The sequence below is a fragment of the Nicotiana attenuata genome, unplaced genomic scaffold (assembly GCF_001879085.1).
Source record: "Nicotiana attenuata strain UT unplaced genomic scaffold, NIATTr2, whole genome shotgun sequence".
In the NCBI taxonomy this organism is placed as follows: domain Eukaryota; kingdom Viridiplantae; phylum Streptophyta; class Magnoliopsida; order Solanales; family Solanaceae; genus Nicotiana; species Nicotiana attenuata.
The window spans coordinates 185,076-203,613 of record NW_017670599.1 but is presented as its reverse complement, the minus strand read 5'-3'; the positions used below and the strand labels follow the sequence as shown (position 1 = coordinate 203,613).

The 18,538-nt window shown below is 40.1% G+C and overlaps 1 protein-coding gene across 3 annotated transcripts in view; it reads right to left on the bottom strand.

Moving 5' to 3' along the window:
• The window catches only part of LOC109241393 (coiled-coil domain-containing protein 94 homolog), a 7,076-nt gene extending 1,147 nt beyond the window's left edge, over nt 1-5,929 (bottom strand). Inside the window, exons 1-8 of one of the 3 annotated variants that reach the window (XM_019408137.1) lie at nt 5,581-5,873; nt 3,902-4,051; nt 3,618-3,752; nt 3,404-3,469; nt 1,930-1,980; nt 1,721-1,831; nt 339-411; nt 73-242 (exon numbers count right to left, since the gene is read on the bottom strand). In XM_019408137.1, coding sequence (XP_019263682.1) covers nt 214-242; nt 339-411; nt 1,721-1,831; nt 1,930-1,980; nt 3,404-3,469; nt 3,618-3,752; nt 3,902-4,051; nt 5,581-5,778 — 813 coding nt within the window. In that variant the 5' untranslated portion in view covers nt 5,779-5,873 and the 3' untranslated portion in view covers nt 73-213. Of the gene's footprint in view, nt 1-72; nt 243-338; nt 412-1,720; nt 1,832-1,929; nt 1,981-3,403; nt 3,470-3,617; nt 3,753-3,901; nt 4,052-5,580 lie in introns of all 3 variants that reach the window. The other 2 variants (XM_019408136.1, XM_019408135.1) reach the window with 2 other exon arrangements.
• Between the last annotated feature and the right edge of the window lie 12,609 nt (nt 5,930-18,538).

The following is an 18,538-nucleotide window of genomic DNA, read 5'->3' as shown; positions in this document are numbered from 1 at the left end:
ACCCCCACCCCCCCCCCACCCCACAAACCACACACAAAAATCTCCCCCAAGGAAATAAAAGAGAGAACAAACCATGCAAAAAAAGCAGAAGACAGCATATTGCTTCTTGGACAACTATGCATTCACTATCACCAGCCTCCGATTTCAAGAAGCAAATATTACGCGCGACAGATGGAAATCACTTCAAAGACTATTCTTCAAATGGAAATCCACTCACATGATTGTCATCAATGAAGGGTATTCTGAGCCAAAAAATATATCGAGACATAAAAGGTTATAGGAACAGTGGGAAGCAATGATACACTCAGAACAGAATTAGATGGGTCCACTAAACCAACCTTTGTTGATAGAGCTGTCTTTTGTCAAAAAATTGGTGGGTTTGTCATTAGGTTCCTCAGAAACCTTTCTCCTCTGCATTTAGAGAACAAGAAGCTTAATATTAATAAGAAACAACAAAAAGAAGATTTAGACTTCAGGCATGATGAAATTTCAGATTTCAATCTAACAGTAAATGCTCCCAACAAAACTGTCCTCTAATTTTGCGGATGGACATTGTAATTTTCTACTTCTATTTAGTTGCATGTAAAACACACGACAGGTCTAATGCAAAAGAGATCATTTTGTAGATGCTGCCACTTATTGGGCCTCTCTAGTAAAGGAAGATAATTAACAGAACTTTATATTTCCTTAGCACATTTTTTGTTCTATTTAAACGAAAAAATAGTACTCCATACAGATATCTATTGTGTTTATTTAGTTTTTCATTTAATGAAAATATCAATCTTATGCTATTCATATATCATAATATTCATAACTGTAAAAGATTCCAAGACAAGCTTCGTGCTGCAGCCAGAGGCGGATCCAGAATTTAAACCCTATGGGTTCAACTTTTAAAATTTTTAGCATTGAACCCATTATATTTTTAAAGTTATGGGTTCATATCTATTATTTTTGTAATTTTAATAAATATTTACATATAAATTTTTACTCCGCTTCGGAAGTTATAGGTTCGATTGAACCGGCTGAATATACGCTACATCTGCCCCTGGCTGCAGCCAAGGCGTTGAAAGAAAACTTTACTTCCAAGATTGTCATTTGCAGGTAATTTGAGCTAATTCAACAGCATTATTGTACTTTCCTGTGCACTCAAGTTGCCGAGCAAAGTGGACTAAGCTTACTATTCTAGTGTAGAAAAGGTTCTGATATCATATGTGTACCTAAAACACGGTTTGTGGCCAAGGAGCCTAAAAGCGAGTTCCCCCACATAATCCCAAGTCTATTTTCTCAACCATTAATGGATGACAAAATAGGACCACTACCAGTTTTATAAACAATATAACAGATTGCTCAAGTGACGACAACAGCTCTACAAGGTGCTTCACCTTAGAGCATAACAACTATCTCTAGTGTAATGCCCCCGAAATTTTTCGCTAAGCATTACGTCCATGTTCAGGCTCTAAGTGGGACACACAGGTGTTTGAAAAGTTTTGAAGGTATATGATGCCTACATTTTATGTTTGGAAGGTAGCATGGGATCTCACTTGTTTGATGCATATCGTCAAAGAAAACTGTGACACTAATGTATGGTACTTTCTTGGTATTCAAACCCATGAACAAAGCATAATTCATACACGATATTTATTAAAGTCTATTTTGTATAGAAGAAGGTTGATGCAACATAAAAGATGGAAAACTGAATTAACTGACCAGGCACTTGTACCTTAAGAGTTTTGTTTTCTGACCCTGAACTTTCAAGGGCAAAAAAAGCTAAATCATCATCATCATCCTCAAGCTCTTCGTCAGGGATTCTTTTGACTATCTCTCTTGAACCCTGATTTGAAATCACAAGACCAACAAAACTTCTTAAGAAATTAAAGCTCTTAGAAATACCTATGAACAAATAACAGATATTCAGACTATCATACCAACCTGAAAAACTGATCTTATGAGAGCTTCATCTTTTTCCTCCAGCTTCCTCGCCTGTCAGGGCAAGCATTAATATGGTAAATAAGGCAGTTCATCAAATGTTTCACCTACTTATCAACTAATTATAAAAATGTTCTTCAACAGATCTTCATAAACCATCACGATCCAATGAAGAGTGGCACTACCGAGGCTTCCCTATTAGTTAGTAGGGCTTAATCACATAATTGTTTTCATCATCCTGCATAACCAATCGTTTAAGTGAATACTTTCTTTTAAACTCCTTCGACTCTTCATACTTCTTACTGGACTCAACCTTCTACAGATATTTTCAGTGCTAAACACCTCTGTGATTCTTCACTACCGGTTAAACACTCCAATGATCTCATGGGGTTTGAAATGTGTGGTTTCACCCATTTCTTTTAATTTTGGTCATCCCCTCCCTCCCATAGTTTGAACAGGTGTCTTGAGCTTGAGGTAGGCAATCACTCAACATATAATACGAGATACTGTTCAAGAAGTAAATAGAAGAATTTAGTCTGTGATTTGATTCTTAATTATAAGAGCTATACCCTCAATTGAGCATATAGAATCCCCAAAAAAGGTCCAGAATCCCAATAGTAGAGCGTGTTGATTTGATCTAATAAACTACTATGTCCTTTGAAAGCTTTGGTCACAACTGATCTCAAGTAAAAGCCACAGTATGTGTCAAAAGAAGTTTATAACATCCCGCAGCTTTACGTAGGAATGAACTTGAAGTTCTCCATATCTATCAATTAACAGTAGGGATGGCAATGGGGCGGTGCGGGTGCGGGGCGGGTTTGGGAGTTTGCGGTTGCGGGGCGGGGCGGTTCGGGTTCAGTTTTTAAATTAAAAAAATCGTGCGGGGCGGGGCGGGGCGGGGCGCGGGTTGGGAATTTTATTTTTTGAACTAATAAACAATACCAAAATAGGAGAATGACAATATATGGGAATCTATATAGAGTATCATGTCAATTATCAAAGTTACCAAAGTCTACATACTTTTCTTTGTTTCATCGATAGGAAATACCAGAAATAGATAATTTTGATGGTGTTTCTTAAATCATCTTTGTGAAAATTAATGATTAGCAAATAGAACAAAATGCTTAGGCTTAAAAAGATACAGAGCGTATCTTTATGCAAAATTAAGATGTTGTGTAGATTTTGTGGCGTCATTATATAATACAACTACTGCAAAAAAACAAAAAAAGAGAGATTTTTTTTAAAAAAAGTTTTGCGGTGCGAGGCGGGTGAATGCGGGTGGAGTGGGGCGGGGGGATGCGGGTTTAAATCCTATGCAGGGTGGGGCGGGTTGAAATTGTGCGGGTTTAGACAGAACCCGCCCCGCACCGCCTGCCATTCCTAATTAACACTATTATGATAATGCTGAACACTAGTCATCAAGGACAACATTTTCACTCCCATTCAAGTGGGAGAACAATATAGAACACTATCATACCTTTGCCTCATCTGCCCGCTGCAAAGCTTCAAGCATTGCATCTACGCTCACAGTTGCATGTCTTGACTGGAAAAATGTAAGATCAAAGGTATGAAACTAACAGAAAAAAAAATATATAACACAGCAATATAGTGCGAAAAAAACATTAAGTGTAAATTTTGGTCACAAAATAGTTTAGTCACGAAAAAAGTGAAGAAATAACTTCAAGACTCACCTTCATCGATTTCATCTCATCTAATGCAGCCATAATATCCATTTCTCTCTTCGAATCCAAGGTTCTATTTTCTAATGACTTCATTGCATCACCCATTTCTTCAGCATCTCTTTTTTGTTTCTCCTTCTCCATTTCCTTAAAAAAAAAACACACATAAACATGAATGCACAAGATACTGGAACCTACTACCCTAAAAATTGGAAATTTATGTAAACATACGGTTCGCACTCCTTCCACTGGGGAAGAAAGTGGTGAATAGGACTTTAAGTTGATAAAATTCTTACCTCATCTTGGCCACGCCAAGGCTCAAAATTCCTAGTCGCACCTGATTCAACAGTATAATCGGAATTTTTTGGATCTGTCTTATATGTAATCTCCGCGGAGCACTTTGTGCACTTAAAGTAGAATCTGAAGATTTGTATTCCTAAGTAGGTCTGCATAATTTGAGACGTGATTATAATTCAGATCAACAACATATACATACATAGATATAGATATATATACACACAAACATATGAATATATTTGACTGATTTCTACTGCAGTGTAATTTTTGAAATAATTATCACTGCCTGACCATTCAAAAAAAAAGGATTATCACTGCCTAACTTAGCGCTCAAATTTCTAAAAATAAAGGGGCATACTGAGTAAGGACTTCAGACGGGCTAGTTAGTATGCTTAATGTCAAGCTACTCTCTCTTAAACTAAAAATAAATTTCTTAACAAGATGCCTCTTATAGACTTATTACACCACACAACATGTTTTCATTGCAAGAAGACAGACACTAGATGCTTTATTTTTATTGTTGTTTTTTTGTAAACAAATTTTAGATGCTTCGATAAGTGTTAATTAGCCACTATCAATTCTTTGATTTTATCAAAATAAAGGAAAATAGCCACTTTCAAGAGCGAAGGATGGAATTCTAACTTTCTCCGCAATCTTGACTTGTAAAAAGCATGTGCCAAGCCCTTTTCTCCTTTCTTAATATTCAGCTGGGGAATATGGGTTTGAGGTGGGATCTGGTTGTTTATTTCCATTCTCATGTTCCGGGTCCTGATTATAGTGTTGCATCCAAACATATTCAGATTACAATGCGGATTTAAATCAGCAAATCATCTGCTCCTATCCTATACATTTTCTCTATGGAGGTTCTCAGCTAAATGATGGATAAGTGCAGGGAAAAGAGCTAATTAAATGGCTACCAAGCTACTGGAAGACAACAACACAGTGCAGGGTAGGTCAACTTCCTCCCCCATGGTGTATTAATTAGAGTGATGCTGAGTATGAACACTAAGGTAATCTTAAGGGGATATTATTATGGTTTTAAGTCGTAAGTTCATCCAAGATATCAAAATGTATGGTAGGAAAACGTATAGCTTGCTAATTAGGATGGGAAGTCAGCGGACTTCTTGGCCAAAGCTTTCTACCTTATCTGGTGATACAAAGTTAAGAGCATTAGCAGCACGAAGAAGCAATGCCTTGGTGTTTAACTAAACAGATAAAACTATACTAATTAACAGCAATTTGCCAAACCTCTATACATATTTGATTTACTTCAGCTATCCGTTTCCAAGCCAAGTCCGAATCTTTCACCAACAGTCACCCAATGTATGTATTATCCAATTGACATTCGCAATATAAGTATTATCCAATTTTTATCCAACAGTCAGCCATTCTGAAACCTAACAAGAACTCCAATTGCCACTACATACATAGGTTTATCTGATACTCATGACATGCATAGATTTATCTGATATTCATGACAATTCAAAAATCAATTTACTGAAACAAAAGCATCTGCAAAATAACACCAGAACAAAAAATTAAAATTCACCAGACTCGCTCACCGCCAATATCACAAAATTCTCAATTGGGCAATACATATAACACAAATCCTAGATTCACTAATTGCAAGGGTTAGCAATAACAGCTGTAAGATCAAAAGGGTAAAAATCGTAAATACCTCGCCAACGACGTCCTCTTTGCGGGAATTGAATTTGGTTCCCTTATAGATGTAATTGCCGCAAGTAGCACAACGAATGCTCATAGGAAGCATCATGCGCACTTTCATCTGCTGATTTGGGAGCTGTCTCCGCCGTGGAATCTTCGCCGGATCGAAATCCGGCGGATAATACTTGTTCAATACTTTCCTTTCTCCCATGGCTCCTCCTTCTTCTCAGTCCCAAATTCTCAAATTCGATTTTCTGTGTGTGTGAGAGAGACGATGGTTTGCCGAGTTTTCTTTTGGGAAAATATGCGCGGCTTCTATAGTCGAAAAATTTCGGGTTTGGTTATTAGCAAAAACAACCGACTCCTTTTTTTTCTTGAAACTTTTTTTCAATTTCTTTTTTTGTCCTTTATGGCTGTACAAAGGAGTAGATTCGTCCATAACGACTAGTTAATTTTGTTTAGTTTTTCACATCTCGTATTGGAGCACCATGAAAAAATATTGTATTCGGTAAAGCCTCCCTAACAAAAGTGAATAACCTCTAATTAAGAATAGAATAATAAATGAGTCATTACTTTAATACTAGAATAGATTTACAAAATTTCAAGATTTTTATGCTAAGGTATGTGTTGTTTGTTATAATTAGCAGCCGAGGATGGCAAGGGAATAGAAGAAAACCAAAGAGAGAAATCGCCGCCATAAAAGACAATAAGGGAAAGAAACAACGAATGAATCATTTCTTAAAGAGATTAAACTATTTTGGATGATGGTTGTCACGGGGGCGGCGTTTTTGTTCTGTCCAAAGTCACACCTGCGCGGCAGTCAAGTTGCGCACTTGACTCAGCCTTCCCAACACTTAGCCAAATTTTCAACAAATTTGGCCTTAAACGAATTTTGGCAGCAAATTGAAATGAACACAATCAAATACGAAAAAATCCCAACCTTTGTATTAATTTCGAAAACTTACAAAGGAAACTTCACTTGACTATGATCACAATTCGACCACAGGCCTACTTTTGGCAAAGAACACAAGTCGTTCTTTAGCCAACACTAAGACGTGCCCAATGCCTAGCCTTAGTCCCTTTTGAAACACTTAGAAACCCTCACGTTCCACTATTGTTTCCCGCTTAAACTTCACACGAAATTGCACTTAAAATCTGACTAAGTCCAACGACACCTATTTATAGCACATAGGCAACCTTTAGGACTTGACAGCACATGAACACTTGTTGTCTACAGCTCTTGCCAATTGTTGGGCTAAAACTAAGTCTATTCCTATCTTGTAGTTGACACCCCCAACTACATAGGCCATGTTCTACACGAAATGATAGTGGATACAAGCATAAATCAGACATGGGTAAAGGTGGTTACGAAAAGGAAACTGCCAACTGCTTTGGCATGTGCACAACATGTACCCTTTGACTTGGTCAGCTAATGTGCGCCCAAGGCTGGAATTGCGCCCAGCCTTGGTCATTTTGACAATGCTCCACACCAATGCCTTGGCCGCAATCTGACGTCCATGATTTTGTCGTACACGCCCAACACTACTGCTGTTCGCACATGCCTTGGCCGAGTTCCTGCCTTGCCCATGTCAACCATTGTTTCACCTATGCCATTGCTTGTATTTTCCTTTACATAGCCTTGCCTTAGCTATTGAAAGCCTTTATCGTCATCCCGCACTGTCGTACTTTAGCTTAGCTCGCACTTAGCGCTGCCACAACCCGAAGTGCCTATGTCACTGACTTTGGCGTGCATGTCGTGCCATGCCGCCCCAATTTTGCCCATACTGCTTTGTCAAGCCTTTGCCAAGCATGTCTTACCTGCCCCAAGACCTTGGCCAACACTTGCCCGCAACAACCCACATGACATTGCCTTATCCATTGCCCGCATGATCGTTTTGCCTGCAGATAGGCCAATGGCAAGGTCATCACGCCAAATCATTGCCACAGCCGCGCCACACCTGATGTCAAAGAGTCAGGACCCTAACAAACCACTCGCACCCTTTGAAATCGACGTCCTCGTCGAGCCAACTCAATTAATCAGCCCCGAGGGGTTGTTGACATACAACGCCCATGTTGCTCCATTAACATCTGCCACAATAGTATTTGCCTCCGCCATTTGTTCCTGTTTTTCCGCAGCCACCATAGCATTCACCCTAGCCTGCACCGGACAGTCCTTATTCAAGTGCGGTCCACCACAAGTAAAGCAGCCTTTGAACTTGTCGCTTCTTTCCTTGACATTGGAAGTCTCCGCTTGCCTCCCATTCTTGGCAAATCCTTCATCTTCGGCAGCTTGGTTTTTTCCACTTTTCTTCCATTCTTTTGCTTTGTCTTTCCTTCTGTCGGACTTTGAATGTGAAAAATCAGTAGGGTCATCACCTATATTGAAGTCAGCCAACGCATCTGCCGCCGCAATAGCAGTAGAGAGGCTTTGAACATTCTGCCTTCTCAACTCCAATTGCGCCCAGCCCTTCAATCCGCTCATGAAGTAATGCAGTTTGTCTTCCTCTTCCATATTACTTACATTCAGCATCAAGGACGAGAATTCCTTGACATACTCCCTCAGCGTGCCACTTTGCTTCAAGCGACGCAGTCCATCTCTTGCAACCCATAACGAGTTGGTTGGAAGGAATTGAGATTTTAATTCCTTCTTTAGTATCTCTCATGTTTTAATTTTGGGCAGTCCAGCACTTTCCACTTTAGCAACTCGTGTACGCCACCACACTTTCACATCATCAGTCAAATACATAGGTGTGATGATCACCTTTTCGTCATCCGGCACACGAGTAGCCTGGAAATACTGCTCCATATCCCACAAGAAATTTTCCAGTTCTTTGGCACTTCTTGCACCACCATAAGCCTTTGGCTCCGGAATTTTCACTTTGGTGCGATCATCACTTCTAGGGGCAGTAGTTTTAATGCCCTTCGAAGTTGAACCACCTCCTCGCGCAGTTCTTCCTTTTCCTTGCATACCAAGGCCATTTCTACTAGCGTAGTTTCATTCCTCGCCGCATAATCTGCTTCCAAACGTGCCATTATCGCAAGAACAGAAGAATCATCACCTATTTCAAGAGCCTGTCTGACGAGTGCTTCCAACTGTTCCACCCTTTAGCGCAGTTCAGTATTTGTGCCACCAGCCATGCTCTCAAATAGCAACACGAAATCTGCTACTAGTCGTCTTGACACCGCCACGAACCTTGCTCCGCTCTGATACCAGTTGTCACGGGGGCGTTTTTGGTCAGTCCAAAGTCACACCCGCGCGGCAGTCAAGTTGCAAACTTGACTCGGTTTTTCCCAACACTTAGCCAAATTTTTAGGAAGTTTGGCCTTAAGCGAATTTTAGGAGCAAATTGAAATGAACACAATCAAATACGGGAAAATCCCAACCTTTGTATTAATTTTGAAAACTTACAAAGGAATCCTCACTTGACTATGATCACAATTCGACCACAGCCCCACTTTTGACAAAGAACACAAGTCGTTCTTTAGCCAATACTAAGACCTGCCTAATGCCTAGCCTTAGTCCCTTTTAAAACACTTAGAAACCCTCACGTTTCACTCTTATTTCCTGCTTAAACTTCACATGAAATTGCACTTAAAATCTGACTAAGTCCAAAGGCACTTATTTATAGCACATAGGCAGCCTTTAAGACTTGACAACACATGGACACTTGTTGTCGACAGCTTTTGCTACTTGTTGGGCAAAGACTAAGCCTGTTCCTATCTTGTACTTGATATCCCAAGCTACATAGGCTATGTTCTACATGAAATGATAGTGGATACAAGCATAAATCAGACATGGGTAAAGGTGGTTACGAAAAGGAAACTGCCAACTACTTTGGCATGTGCACTGCATATGCCCTTTGACTTGGTTAGATGATGTGCGCCCAAGGCTGGTATTGCGCCCAGCCTTGGCTCATTTTGACATTGCTCCGCACCAACGCCTTTCCAGCAATCTGTCGCCCATGATTTTGCCGCACACGCCCGACGTTACTGCCGCCCGCACATAATTTGGCCGAGTTTCTGCCTTGCCCATGTCAACCCTTATTTCACCCGTGCCATTGCTTGTATTTTCCTTCACATAGCCTTGCCTTAGCTATTGAAAGCCTTTGCCATCATCCCGCACTGCCGTACTTTAGCTTAGCCCGCACGTGGCGCTGCCACAACCTGAAGTGCCGGTGCCACTGACTTCGGCGCGCATGTCGTGCCATGCCGCCCCAACTTTGCCCACACTGCTATGTCAAGACTTTGCCAAGCATTTCTTGCCTGCCCCAAAACCTTGGCCAATACTTGCCCGCAACAGCCCACATGACATTGTCTTGTCCATTGCCTGCATAATTGTTTTGCCCGCACATAGGCCAATGGTAAGGCCATCATGGCCAATTCTTGCCACAGTCGCGCCACGTCCGATGTCAAAGAGTCAGGCCCCTAACAATGTAGGGCTTGGTCTCGTACTTAATAGTATATATGAAATAAAAAGGAGTTCCTTTACTAACCTCTCATAGATTGTTATTTTCCGTTGTCCCGCCTTTATATTCATTTCAATCTTATCAGTTTTCCCTATTCATCATGTGTTTCTTTAGAAACGATGTTTGCCTCTGTTTTTCAGTCAACTAAGAAGCTCTAGTCCGTAGAAATATGTTCTTAATTTGATACAATGAATGGAGTTTCTTTCATGGGTACCTTTCGTATTAATACTGATATTCTCTCTTTTTTTGTGATGCAACATTATGATTTAGGAATTAAAATAAGAGAAATTTTCGGAAACCACTATTGTTTAGTGGTTATTAACTTTCTATAGCTACCATATACGTAATTACTTCCTATAGCTACTAATTATTTATTATGGTAGTGTATTCGCGCTATTGTATTCATGAATACGCCAACAAAAACGCCTAAAAATCAAGGTACTCCAGTTGTACACGCATGTATTCACGCCATGTATTCATGAATACAACAACAAAAAGTGCCTAAAATCAGGCAGTCGAACTGTACGAGCATGTATTCACATGTATTCGCGCTGCTGTATTCATGAATACAACAGTAAAAAGCGCCTAAAATCAGGGCAGTCCAACTGTACGCGCATGTATTCACATGTACTCGCGCCATGTATTCATGAATACCGCAACAAAAAAGCGCCTAAATTCAGGACAGTCCAGTTGCCATTTTAGCATTTTAGTCCATGTATTACCAATACTCACATTATTATTCCACATTTGACACATAATTTGTGCATATTTAATCTTATAACAATTGAATTTATACGCGATTTTAAGGATACATGATATAACTTGATACAAATTGAGAAAACAGAGTAATACAACAATTAATGATAAAAAAATATAGATAAACCACCCAAATTGAACAGCCTTAGCCTTGAAGTTTGATCACCCTCGAGCAAGAAAGTACCTCAACCGATATCAGAACAAAATCACAAGATAATAAGGACTAGAAATAACAGTGTATTGCCTTTTGATGCGTATTACCATGTGTGTTAATACATTTTTGTCCAAAGCCCACCCACCTAAAACCCACACTAAATAATCCCTTCCCCTTTTCATTTTTGGATATAGACATTAAAAAATCAGGAAAAAAAAACATCAGATGAGACCCCCACCTTAGAGACCAACCCGACTCTTTCTCATTCGATTCCCTTGAGACCGACTCAACTCTGTGGACAACTTCTTGGGATGGCTCGGGCTCAATCCTACTTGGTGGGCGATTCTGGTTCTGGAACTGGGCTATCGCCGCCTGTTGAGCCTGCAACATTTTGAAGATCAACCGCAAGTTGATTCTGCCATCTTCGTTGCCATGTGTGCTTTGAGCAGCTGATCGAACATCCCTACTGATGTTGCCCTCGGGATCAGCGGCCAAATTTGCGTTGATGGCTACATGTGAGTTAACATCGATTGGATCTACAACCGGGACTCTATCAAGATCGACCGGGGGTACGTCATTCCCTGGTGCTATGCTATCATTTTTGCCATAGTGGCCGAAATCATTGTCAACGTGTAAGGGTGCTGACTGAGAGTTCGACATTTTGGTCCTGGAATCAAAGATACTCCAAAGAACAAGTGTAAAATAGTGTGTGTTATGAAAGTTTGTACAAGGTAACCACCATTATCCTTATCCCCACGGCGGGCGCCAAACTTTTTACCCTCAAAATTGAATAACAATTGAATTTATATGTAGTTTTTAAGGATACGTGATATAACTTGATACAAATTGAGAAAACATATTAATACTGAAATTAATGATAAGAAAATAAAGACAAACCACCCAAATTGAACATCCTTAACCTTGAAGTTTGATCACCCTCGAGCAAGAAAGTACCTCAACGGATATCAGAACAAAATCATAATAAGAACTAGAAATAACAATGTATTGCCTTTTGATGCGTATTACCATGTGTGTTACAAATGATCAGACCCCCTTTATATAGTAGGGGAGTCCTACTTTAGATACAATTCTACAAAAGGTAACAAATGTCATGATTAGCTAATTAGTCGGTCTCTCGCGGATACGTGCCGAGATTTTTGCCGTGATATCCGACCGATCACGGATATTACGGCCTTCCATTATTCGTCCGATAGGATTACTCGAGCGTGGTCGGAGATGAGGTTGGTTCCGGAGTTACGGGCTCGATGGTATGTTCTAACTTCGTACCTTGATTCGAGATCGATCTCCCACCCATCTCATTTCAGTCTCGATCTTTCGTGCAGTAGGCGAGCCCGGTTTTAACCGTATACAATACGATGATTGGAGTTTCATCGGTACCTTTTTTATTAATACTAATATTCTCTCTTTTTGGTGATGCATCATTGTGATTTAGGGATTAAAATAATGATGGGATCATTTTAGGGCGTCTTTTAATGTGTTTAGGGGTCGTCTGGTCTAAAGACAACTTGTACATGAATCAATACTGTAGCTTTTGCTACTTGTTGGGCTAAGACTAAGTCTGTTCCTATCTTGTACTTGACATCCCAAACTACATAGTCTATGTTCTACACGAAATGATAGTGGATACAAGCATAAATCAGACATGGGTAAAGGTGGTTACGAAAAGGAAACTGCCAACTACTTTGGCATGTGCACTGCATGTGCCCTTTGACTTGGTTAGATGATGTGCGCCCAAGGCTGGTATTGCGCCCAAGGCTGGTATTGCGCCCAACCTTGGCTCATTTTGAAATTGCTCCGCACCAATGCCTTGCCCGCAATCTGCCCCCATGATTTTGCCGCACACGCCCGACGCTATTGCCGCCCGCACATGATTTGGCCGAGTTTCTGCCTTTCCCATGTCAAACCTTGTTTCACCCGTGCCATTGCTTGTATTTTTCTTCACATAGCCTTGCCTTAGCTATTGAAAGCCTTTGCCATCATCCCGCACTGCCGTACTTTAGCTTAGCCCGCACTTAGCGCTGCCACAACCCGAAGTGCCCGTGCCACTAACTTTGGCGCGCATGTCGTGCTACCACCCCAACTTTGCCCACACTGCTATGTCAAACCTTTGCCAAGCATTTCTTGTCTGCCCCAAAACCTTGGCCAATACTTGCCCGCAACGGCCCACATGACATTGTCTTGTCCATTGCCTGCATGATTATTTTGCCCGCACATAGGCCAATGGCAAGGCCATCATGCCCAATTCTTGCCATAGTCGCACCACATCCGATGTAAAAGAGTCAGGCCCCTAACAATGTAGGGCTTGGTCTCGTACTTAATAGTATATGTGAAATGAAAATGAGTTCCTTTACTAACCTCTCATAGATTGTTATTCTCCGTTGTCCCGCCTTTATATTCATTTCAATCTTATCCGTCTTCCCTATTCATCATGTGTTTCTTTAAAAACGATGTTTGCCTCTATTTTTCAGTCAACTAAGAAGCTGTAGTCCGTAGAAATATGTTTGTAATTTGATACAATGAATGGAGTTTCTTTCATGGGTACCTTTCGTATTAATACTGATACTCTCTTTTCTGTGATGCAACATTATGATTTAGGAATTAAAATAAGAGAAATTTTCAGAAACCACTATTGTTTAGTGGTTAGTAACTTTCTATAGCTACCATATACATAATTACTTCCTATAGCTACTAATTAGTTATTATGGTAGTGTATTCGCTGTATTCGCGCTGTTGTATTCATGAATATAGCAACAAAAATGCCTAAAAATCAAGGTAGTCCAGCTGTACGCGCATGTGTTCACGCCATGTATTCATGAATACAACAGAAAAAAGTGCCTAAAATCAGGCAGTCCAACTGTACGCGCATGTATTCACATGTATTCGCGCTGCTGTATTCTTGAATACAACAGTAAAAAGCGCCTAAAATCAGGGCAGTCCAACTGTACGCGCATGTATTCACATGTATTCGCGCCATGTATTCATGAATACCGTAGCAAAAAATGCCTAAATTCAGGACAGTCCAGTTGCCATTGTAGCATTTTAGTCCATGTATTAACCAATACTCACATTATTATTCCGCATTTGACACATAAATTGTGCATATTTAATCATATAACAATTGAATTTATACTCGATTTTAAGGATACGTGATATAACTTGATACAAATTGAGAAAACAGATTAATACAACAATTAATGATAAAAAAAATAAAGACAAACCACCCAAATTGAACAGCCTTAGCCTTGAAGTTTGATCACCCTAAAAAAAATAAAGACAAACCACCCAAATTGAACAGCCTTAGCCTTGAAGTTTGATCACCCTCGAGCAATAAAGTACCTCAATCGATATTAGAACAAAATCACAAGATAATAAGGACTAGAAATAACAGTGTATTGCCTTTTGATGCGTATTACCATGTGTGTAAATACATTTTTGTCCAAAGCCCACCCACCTAAAACCCTCACTAAATAATCCCTTCCCCTTTTCATTTTTGGATATAGACATTAGAAAACCGAATAAAAAACAACATCAGATGAGACCCCCACCTTAGAGACCAAAACGAGCTCTCTGATCTTCAACAAAAAGAAACGGCGCATACCCCCCCCCCCCCATTTCTTGGATTCCCTTTTCTTTTCAAATGACAATAATAAGAAGATCCCCCAACCTAACACCGTAGCGCCAATTTGCCCATTCCTTGGATCTGATATCTCTCTCATTTTGAAGATAATCGGACCCCCTTTCCTTTCCATCGAAAGAAGAGTAAAACCCCCATTTGTTCACTTGGACGAAAAACAGAAGAAAAAATCGGTCTTAACCCCAACTTTAAAAAAGAAATCTGGGATTTCGAACAAGATGCTGGGGGAGTAATTAATTGCTGAATTTTTAAAGTTCAAATTTCTCTTCCTTGGATCTATGAGGATGTTGAAGCTCGGATTCATGTTTGTTTTGCTGTGTTTGTTGCTGCTTGCACCAGAATTGCTAGTTGGCATTTTCAGCCATTATTTGGCAATTTTATAGACTTGTTACTGCTTTCAAGGTATTATCCACCCCACTCAACTATGTAATTTTCACTTTATATCAATGGTATTTGTATGATATAGTGTTGAGCATATGAAATTCTGTGTTGTTTTCGTTGTTTAATTTATATTATCAATGATTATGCTATGTTGTGATTTGATTAGAGTGTGAAATTCTATATGATACAGTTGTTTTGATGTTGGTGTTTACGGTTGAAATGTGTTCGGTATTTTTCTAGCTGATCTTCACTGACCGAGTGCAACTTGTAATTTTTAGCTTGTTGCTAAGTTGGAGTTTGTCACATTCTCTAATGATACGTAAATAAGGAAAAAAAGAAATGAGTTTTGTTGTCTTTTGAACAAATTAAGATTCATTTCCTCTTACCGTGTTTGTGGAGAATGATAAGTGTTGCCAAATTTTTGCGGCTATTTTTATTTGAATAGCGATAAGTGTTGATTATTATTTGAATAACTTCCTCTTAGCCATCTTGGAAGTTGAATGAAAACAATAGCTTTTATGTTTATTGAATGTCATTATGTAAGTATTCTTTTAAGTTTTCCTTTAAGAATTGTTTCCACGTTTGAGATTCTGTAAGTATTATGCGAGAAGGATTGAAACTATAATTTGTTCTTAGATGAAAATAAGCAGGCTGTAGGGTTGTGATTTTGAAGCTGGAAGTGTTAGGCTTTGAAACTTAAGGTATTGATATGAATTAGTTTGGGCCAGAATAATTCTATTAGTCCACCACTCCATAACTAATTTACCACACTCTTCCATAGCTACTCCATAATTCATGGCCTTACAATAATCTCAAACATATAAATAATTAAGCAATGAACATTCGTATTTGGCTTTAGGCCCGCTATAACAAACCATCGTGACTATGGGTACGATTCCTGTGACATAGTCATGATGCCTAATTCCCAAATTCGGGTGTGTATTTCATGTGACCCGATCACAATAACTTTGAACAATAACAAAAATAAATATATCGCGAATCGCGGGTGCATTTCATGTAGCGTGGTTTGCGGTGTGTTCCAAAACGGCAAGTGTACGACAATCGTAACTTGTTCAAGAAATAATTTCATAAATCCTAAAAAATGGTGAATTAATTAATACAAGCGGTTATAAAGTTAAAAAATGCACATTAGATTTAAAATATGTAAAAAATTAGATAATTAGGTGTGATGACCCGGCCGGTCGTCTTAAGAATTAATGCCCCGATCCCCTATTAACTGTTTCCCAGGTTTATTTCTGCTATTTTGAATTGCCGGGACGTTCGGTTTTGAGTTTCGGAGAGTTTTGGGACACTTACTTCCCAAATGAGAGCTTAAGTGTTGGAAAGTTGACCGTAGTCGGAACAGTGTGAAGACGGCCTCGGAATGGAAATTCGAGGGTTCTGTTAGCTCCGTTAGGTGATTTCGGGTTTAGGGGCGTGGTCGGATTATGTTTTGGAGGTCCGTAGCTAATTTAGGCTTGAAATGCCGAAAGGTCGAATTTTGAAGTTTCCGGTTCGATAGTGAGTTTTTGATCGGAGGGTCGGAATGGAATTCGGAGAGTTGCTGTAGTTCCGTTATGTCATTTGGGACGTGTGTGCAAAATTTCAGGTCATTCGGACGAGGTTTGATAGACTTTTTGATCGAAAGTGTATTTTGAGAAATTTTAGAGTTCTTAGGCTTAAATCCATGGTTAATTCGAGGTTTCGATGTTGTTTTAGGTGTTTTAAGGATTGGTACAAGTTTAGGTAGTGTTTTGTGACTTGTTGGTGCCTTTGGTTGAGGTCCCGGGGGACTCGGGGTGAATTCGGATGGTTGACGGAGGAAAATTTGGAGTTTAAGTTGCAGCTTCAGCTGCTGGTGCTGTCATAACCGCATCTGCGGTTTGGGTTCCGCAGGTGCGGCGCCGCAGAAGCGGCCGCAGAAGCGAAATTTTGGCCATCTCTTCAGAAACCGCAGATGCGGTATATTTTCCGCAGAAGCGGGACCGCAGATGTGATATTTTTCTGCAGAAGCGGGACTACAGATGCGATATATTTTCCGCAGAAGCGGGACCGCAGATGCGGTATATTTTCCGCAGAAGCGGGACTGCAGATGCGGTCCCAGGACTGCAGATGCGGAAACTGCTGGGCATTATTTTAAAAGAGGTTCCGCGACTTGAGGGTTTATTTCGGCCATTTCTAATCGTTTTTGGAGCTCTTTGAAGGGGATAGAAGAAGGATTCGAGGGAAAACGCTTGGAGGTAAGATTCTTGGTCTGAAAACTCGTTTCTAATGTGAAATCTACCTAGTAAATCATGGAATTTAGACCAAAAAATGAAGAATTAGGGCTTGGGATTTAAGAAACTTTAAATGAGAATTTGAGGGGTCAATTGAACTCCGATTTTTGTGTTCTTGTTAGGCGTGAGAGTATGAGGATTCCGAAAATGTGAATTTTACCCGATTCCGAGATGTGGGCCTGAGGGGCTTTTGGTTATTTTACCTAATTTCGCGTATTAGCTTAGAATTTAATTATAGAATCAGTTACTTGAAGTGTTATTTACAATATGCAATTGAATTAAATAGATTTGGGCCATTTGGAGTCGAGTACTCGTGGCAAAGACGTGGTATCGGGTTGATTTTGAGCCGGTTCGAGGTAAGTGGCTTGTCTAACCTTGTGTGGGGGACCTTTTCCCCTTAGGATTGATATTGTGGTAATTGAAATGCCTCGTATGTGAGGTGACGAGCGCGTACTTGTGCTAATTGTTGGAAATCCGGTTTTTCATTAAAGATAGCCTTAAATTGTGTTCTTCCTTTTTCTTACTTATAATGTTTGGAAATTAAGCCGGTTGTAGCCTAGAGAAGCATGTCTACTTATCTAAATTGCTCTATTTGCCTTAACTGCCTTAATTGTATTACGTGCACCATGCTAGGCTAGGATTACCTGCTTCACTTTGATATGAAGTTGATTGGATTGAATTCTTGTTGTTGTTGCATGTTTATTTTGGGACTACGGAACGGTATTCCGGGAGATCCGCCTGCACTTTTACTTTGGGACTACGGGACAATATCCCGGGAGCTCCTCTGTATGTTTACTTTGGGACTATGGAACGGTATTCCGGGAGATCCCCCTGCATTTTTACTTTGGGACTACGGGACGGTATCCCGGGAGCTCCCCTGTATGTTTACTTTGGGACTACGGAATTGCATTCCGGGAGATCCCCCTGCACATTTATGAGTTGGACTACGGGACTGCACCCGGGAGATCCACTGGATATGGTATTTATATTTGGGGACTACAGGACGGTATCCTGAGAGATCCCCGGTTGTTATCTTAGAGCTGAGCTGTATTCTCTTAATGTGTTTTACTTGCCTCTGTGATAGTCGTTGCTGTCCTTTATATCTTGTGTCACTTATTTACACTGTTTATTTCACACTGTTAACCCTTATATTTCATTTAACCGCAGTAGGGCCTTGACCTTCCTCGTCACTACCCAACGGAGGTTAGGCTTGGCACTTACTGAGTACCGTTGTGGTGTACTCATGCCCCTTCTGCGCATGTTTTTCATGTGCAGCTCCAGGT